We start from the raw sequence: 6,857 nt of genomic DNA, 5'->3' as shown, positions 1-6,857 counted from the left end.
AACTTTTAATAAAATGATTTTATTTTTGTTGAGTTGACATTTTGCTTTCATACAAATAGGTCCAATATATTTTACAGATAGACCCAATTATATTGGGGATACTTGAACCTAAGTATCTTGTATATTGTTAATGTAAAATCAATGTCTTACACAATATGAGATTTATATTTATGTGATCTTCACTAGCTATGATACATAAGATACCTGCAAATGATGTATACCCACTCTGCAGCCCCTATCATGTGTGCAACTGAGTCTTGCTTGCTATATAAATAAAGTGATCACATGCAGTGCACCTGTGCACATGATCAATTTTCATCCATCACGGTTGATGCAAGTGCAATGGAATGATCAATTTCATCATTTCTCAAATTTCATGAGTCAATAACATCAAATTGATAGTACAAGGAATCTGTTTATAAACCCAAACCACGAGGGTCTATGCATTTTTACATTTTTCCTTGTTCAAATTAAAAAAAATGTGCAACACTAGAAAAATGGACCCAAACAAAATTAAGACAAGAAAATCAAGATAGCGTAGGCAATTTGGAGATTGTAGAGAAAAAGGCTGTTAGTTTCATATTGAAATTGAAGAAAAAAGTTCAGATATTAAACAAAAATGCCCAAACAAATATCATTGTTCTCAATAGCCTCAAAAATGGAAAATTCTATAAGAAAACTGTCAATCCAAAATTTATAATACCAGTACACTGAAGAAAAGGCACTAGTCTAACCTTCTATTTAGAGTTACTACTTGGCATGTTTGAGCTCAAAAACTAGTTCCATGCAATGGTGCCAGGCTGCCAGTACACTGAATTTTGCAAGTAAATTAAAGCAGGCCTCATGGTAGCGTCTCCATTGCCCAACAGCTCATTCCGGTTGCAATGCCTAGCAAGAAAAAAAAAAAAAAAAACAAAAACAAAAACAAAACATAAATAACAAAATGACTATTCACTTACTTAATTGACATTCCCCCCAAAGCCTTGCACAGTTCAAGCCTCACCAAATAGTCCTTTAAATGCTTTGTGTTCGCTAACTAAGGTCCTTAATTGCTTGACTGGGGGGGGGGGGGGGGGGGGGGGGGGGGGGGGGAAGAGAGGGAAGAAAAGAAAAGAAAAATGATGCTTCTTGTGCTTGAAGAATTTGGGTCTACTTTTTATGTAGGATGCTCGCATGATGCACATGCTTATTAAAAGTCATTAAAAAAATAGTATCATTAAAATTACATACTAAATAAAGGATCTGCTTAATGAGTGCCTAAATACAGTGGTTAAGGTTGAATTTTTTTATTGTAATTGATTAACTTTTTAGATGCAATCACACATAAGACAATTAAAGAAGTATCTATTTATTTGTTCTTATTATTTTTCAATGTAGTGGCATCCAATATATTCCTCCTTATTAGAAGTGCAATGACACTTGTTAACAAAAGCCCTAAATAAATAGTAAAAGAATCGCCTTAAATTGTTTAGCTAAAGTACATAAAGTGAAATTGCATTTTAACCAAAATTAAATGATAGATTAAAAAAAAAAAATAACAAATAATGAAACTCGCTTGCTCCAAAACATTTGATAATGTTTTAATCATAATAATATTTTAAACTTCTTAAAACTTTGGTAATAGAATCATATATAGAGTAATATACCATTACAAGTGAATATGCATTTGATGCTCTAATATTTTTTAAATAAATAAATTATATACAAATATTAAGAAAAATATGTGTGCATCACATATGTGCTATCCATAAATTATTGATAGTTAAAAAAAAAAAAAAAAAAAAACAAGTATAGAACATGGATGTGGTGCAGGTTTTCCAGTTAAGGACACTAAAGGTCCGTTTGGATACAGCTGAAAACTAAAAACTGAAACTGAAAACTGAAAAATAATGTAGCAAAATAATTTTTAAATGTGTAAATAATACCGTGAGACCCATTTTTAATGAAAAAGTTATTGAAAAGTGAAATTTGTGGATTCGTGAACAGTACACGGTATGCACCGATTGGCTGAAAATTGTTTGATAAGTCAAATTTTGCGGCTACTGTTCATGAAAAGTAGCCGTAATAGTAAAATTTGTCCCAAAACGTGTGGAAAAAAAAAAAACGTGTGGAAAAAAAAAAAAAAAAAAGAAGAGAAACGGAAACGCAAATGAAAACGTATTAGCCGGACCCAAACACACACTAATTCAAATGAGTTTGACAGTCCAGCTCAGGACTTGGCATTGGTCCAAAAGACTAAAAGAGTGACCAACACCCACGAATGTCTTTTTAAACCCATAGAAGGAAAATCAACTCAAATCCCAAATGATAGAAAAATCATGCACAACAAGATTATCAAAACTGATATTGTTGTGGCACAAATAACCATCCAACATGAGTCATGAAACATCACTTCCTCGTTCCTCTCATTCCCAACTTTCCTTCGATTTTAATATTTTATCATATATTTTTTTTTCTTCAAAAATGCTTTTATTTTTATTTCTTAATTTTTTTGGGTCAAGGCCCAGAACCCGTATCCGGTCCACTACTCCATTTGTTTTTTCGGATCATAATCCACCACACCAAACTATAATCAAAGGTCTAAAGGGACAGGCTCCCCTCCCGTTTATAACTCTCCCCTTTTCTCTAGGGCTGTGCACGGTTCGATCGGTGCAGTTTTTGGACATCCTCAACATCTCTTGCTCTCTCTCTCATTTTTCAAACCTCTTATTATCAGAAAGAGAGTTCTCAGAGATCATCCCCGCACCCCCCCCCCCCCCCCCCCCCCCCAAAAAAAAGAAAAGAAAGAAGCTTGAGCGACTCTGCCTCACTATCACAGTTTCACTGTTACTACTCACACGCACCTATACCGTTTCGATAGGGTTTATCTCTGCGGGTTTAGGGTTTTGAACTTGGTAGCTCAGTTCAGCTCAACAAAAATGGCGTCGATCATGGCATTACGACGCGCACGAACCCCAAACTTCTCATCCTCCTTCTTCAAGGTACGACCTTTATACCCTTCTCATTTCATTTTCAATCACAACAACAACACTGAAACCCTAACTAAAACCCTAAGCACCTCAGCAATCCCAAATGAGTATAATCAAATACCCCATTCACCACCACAACCACAACCACAACAATGGAACCCACAAAACCAGGGTTGGAATTCACAAAACCCTAATCAGTGGGCCCCACAAAACCAAGGATGGAACTCACAAACAAAGACACAGAGTCAGAACCAGAACTATTCACATGGTGGGTATCCTAATCAGGGTCAGAACTATCCCAATCGTGGTTATCCCAATCAGGGTGGTCAGAACTATCCCAACCGTGGATATCCCAATCAAGGTGGTCAGAACTATCCCAACCGGGGATTGAACCCTGACCAGTTCAACACTCAGAGCCCGACTTTTCAACAACCCAGATCACCAAACCAGTGGAACAATCAAAATAAGGGATACCCACATCCCCAAAACGTTAATAGAGGCCAGGCTGTTGAGGTTCAAGCCCCGGTTGATTCTCCACCACCGCCTTCGGTTAGTGATGTACTGATGCTTTGCGATTCGGGGAAGGTTAAGGAAGCTCTTGAATTGATGGAGAAAGGGGTTAAAGCTGATTGGAATTGCTTCTATAAGTTGTTAGAAAGAGTTAAGGTGTCCAAGTCGTATGAGGATGCGAAAAAGGTTCATGATTTCTTTCTGCAGTCCACGTTTCGGGGTGACCTTAGTTTGAACCATATGGTGATCGAAATGTATAGCAGTTGTGAGTCGATGACTGATGCACGTAGGGTGTTTGATCATATGCCTAATAGGAGTATGGACACTTGGCTTTTAATGCTTAATGCGTATGCGGATAACGGGTTGGGTGATGATGGGTTGCAGTTGTTTGAGCAGATGAGGGAGCTGGGGATGAAACCCACTGGGGATACTTTTCTTGCGGTGTTTTCGGCTTGTGCTAGTGTAGATGCTGTGGAAGAAGCATTTTTACACTTTGAGTCAATGAAGAGTGAGTATGGAATTGAGCCAGGGTTTGAGCATTATATGGGGCTTCTAGGTGTGCTTGGGAAGTGTGGCCATCTTGATGAAGCAGAGGATTTTATAGAGAAACTGCCTTTTGAGCGCACTGTGGAGGTTTGGGATGCATTGAGAAATTATGCTCGGATTCATGGAAATATTGATCTTGAAGACCATGCTGAGGAGTTAATGGTTTCTCTTGACCCGTCGAAGGCTGTTGCTAATAAGATCCCTACCCCACCTCCTAGAAAGTATACTGCAGTCAGCATGCTTGATGGGAAGAACAGGATCAGTGAGTTCAGAAACCCAACTCTCTACAAGGATGATGAAAAGCTGAAGGCCGCTGGGATGAAAGAAGGTGGTTATGTGCCGGACACAAGATATGTTCTGCATGACATTGATCAGGAGGCCAAGGAGCAGGCCTTGCTCTATCACAGTGAGCGTTTGGCAATTGCGTATGGTCTGATTAGTACTCCAGCAAGAACACCTCTTAGGATCATTAAGAACCTTCGTATCTGTGGTGACTGTCACAATGCCATCAAGATCATGTCTAAGATTGTTGGGAGGGAATTAATTATTAGAGACAACAAACGGTTTCATCATTTCAAGGAAGGAAAATGCTCTTGTGGGGATTATTGGTGAAGCCCTTTGAAACTTTGAACTACTGCACGTATCCACTGAGATTTTCTTTCCAGTTGCAATTTGGTATGTAGAGTGCAAAGTTGCCAAGCCATATGGAATATTGCAGACAGAGACTCCAGTAGGACATGAACCATCCATTGCCATATGATATATTGTCTGTTTGCTTTGACATTCAATCAAATATTTGTTAAGATATGTGCAGTGACCATTGGCTCACCATCCCAACCCCCTCCCTCCTCAGTTTCTTTATATGCTCCATACTAGTAAAATATCTGTTTTTTATGTTTAACATGACTTCAAAGCCGTTAACAAGAACCGTCTGGAATAAAATAATATTAATCTTTTTTTGTGCAGAGTAGTTATTTCTTTTTAATGTGTAGGTTGCAATTGGGTAGGCATATAAGAGACTCAATCCTTGAGGTACAAAATGTTCATGGCATGTTCTTTTGGACAAAATTGAGGCAAATAATTTGTTGGTTAGGTAGGCATCTTAATATGTTTCTGAATCCAGAACTGTGATAAACAGTCTTCTTTTGAATCCAGAACTGTAATCCAGAACTGTGAAATAGTGATAAACAGTGTAACTATCACTACTCTTAAAAACTAAAACTAAAATTTCAGCAGAAGCAAAATTCTGCTTGCTTTTTTTTACACCAACTACCACTCCAGTCTTTCTCTATCTAAAACACTGTGCTTTGATGTATTAAATGGGCAGAGAGAGAGAGACAGACAGACAGACTCAGATCTGAGCTTCAATTCATTCTCTCAATCCATCAATCTCAACTCTCGACCTCTAAATTGTACTCTCTCTCTCTCTCTCTGACTCCTTATGCTTTGTTTGGTTGCTGAGAAAATACAAAATTACTAAAAGATAGCAATGTTGACTCCTGAAATTCACTTTCTGCTTAGCTTGAGCTAAGTTTGATTCATATATTTTTGAAAATTTTGTTTCGTTCACTTTTCTCACGTTTTCTTGGCGTCCAAACAGCGAGTTTTGTGACTATGTGCTAGCTATATATGTAGAGTTGCTAATTTTATGCTCTGTTTGGTTGCTGAGAAAAGATTGAAAAGGTTCTGCTAAGCTTGAGCTGAGTTCGATTCAGATTTTTTTGGAAATTTTGTTGTGTTCACTTTTCTCAGATTTTCTCGGCATTAAACGGAGAATTTGTGACATGTGCTGGAAATTTATGAAGATTTACTAATTCTGTGCACTGTTTGGTTGATGAGGAAAGAAAAATGTGGTTCTGCTGAGCTGAGCTAAGTTCGATTTCAGTTTTTCATCCTTTGAGGCCACTAGACTGTGAGGAAGGCATTTGAAATCTTGTTTTCTTGGCAACCAAACAGAGACTTTTGTGCAGGTATGCTTTATTATTTATTACCTGTGCTAGAAATGTATGTAGAATTAGTTACTAATTTTGGATATTTTTGCTTTTTCTTTAGGGTTTATGACTTATATTTAGGTATTCTTTGATTGTTTGATGTGAAATCGGAAGAAACTAAAAAGAGTGAACAAATTGTGGAGGGTATTTGTGCTTCTTAGTTTGCTTTTCATATATGTATATATGGTAATTCTCAACTCAACTAAGAAAGGTTTTTGTGCTCCACATGTTGGAGTGGAATAATGTAACAGTTTTCAATAGTCAAAATATGTCCTGCATTTTCTTAGCTTCCAAGCAAGCATGAAAGCCTTGTGCAATAATAGTGTAGCTTCTTTTGAGAAATATGGGATAATTGAGTGGTTTAGAAGCTGAAAGCTAAAATAGTTGGACACTTGGACACAAAGTTTTCTCTCTCTCTCTCTCTCTCTCTCTCTGTCTCTCTCTCTCATCCTTTTCTTTTGTTTGTCTTATCTTTTTCTGTACTTCAACTCACCTTTTTATTATTTGCTTGGAATTCATTTTTCACCTGCATAGCTCATCCTCTTTCAATTGCAGAATTATTTTTTTGACCTATGTACAGGATAAAAGTTATAATTTAGTGTTGGTTAGTTCTGCAAAATCAATCCCATCGTTCCTTTCCTCAAACACACTGTAGTCTTTTGCTTCATAAGATGATTTGTAGAAGAATAACAGTATCAGAACTAGAGGAATGGTGTGGCTCACGCAGTCATGCTTAACAAATTTGGATACCCATCAGAGAGAGAGAGAGAGAGAGAGAGGAGAATAGAGAAGAGAGAATAGACTTGAGAGGAAAACTGAGATAAGTTGCGTGTGAGAGTAA

At 37.3% G+C, this 6,857-nt stretch overlaps 1 protein-coding gene across 1 annotated transcript; it reads left to right on the top strand.

The window, feature by feature from the left end:
* Nucleotides 1–2,604: 2,604 nt before the first annotated feature.
* Nucleotides 2,605–4,832, top strand: LOC126706616 (pentatricopeptide repeat-containing protein At2g15690, mitochondrial-like). Its single transcript, XM_050406154.1, has one exon. The coding sequence runs from the start codon at nt 2,919–2,921 to the stop codon at nt 4,635–4,637; it is 1,719 nt and encodes a 572-aa protein (XP_050262111.1). The 5' UTR covers nt 2,605–2,918; the 3' UTR covers nt 4,638–4,832.
* Nucleotides 4,833–6,857: the final 2,025 nt, after the last annotated feature.

The sequence above is a fragment of the Quercus robur genome, chromosome 11 (genome assembly GCF_932294415.1).
Source record: "Quercus robur chromosome 11, dhQueRobu3.1, whole genome shotgun sequence".
NCBI classification, from domain to species: domain Eukaryota; kingdom Viridiplantae; phylum Streptophyta; class Magnoliopsida; order Fagales; family Fagaceae; genus Quercus; species Quercus robur.
The sequence above is the reverse complement of the archived record's forward strand: the minus strand, read 5'-3'. Positions and strand labels throughout refer to the sequence as shown.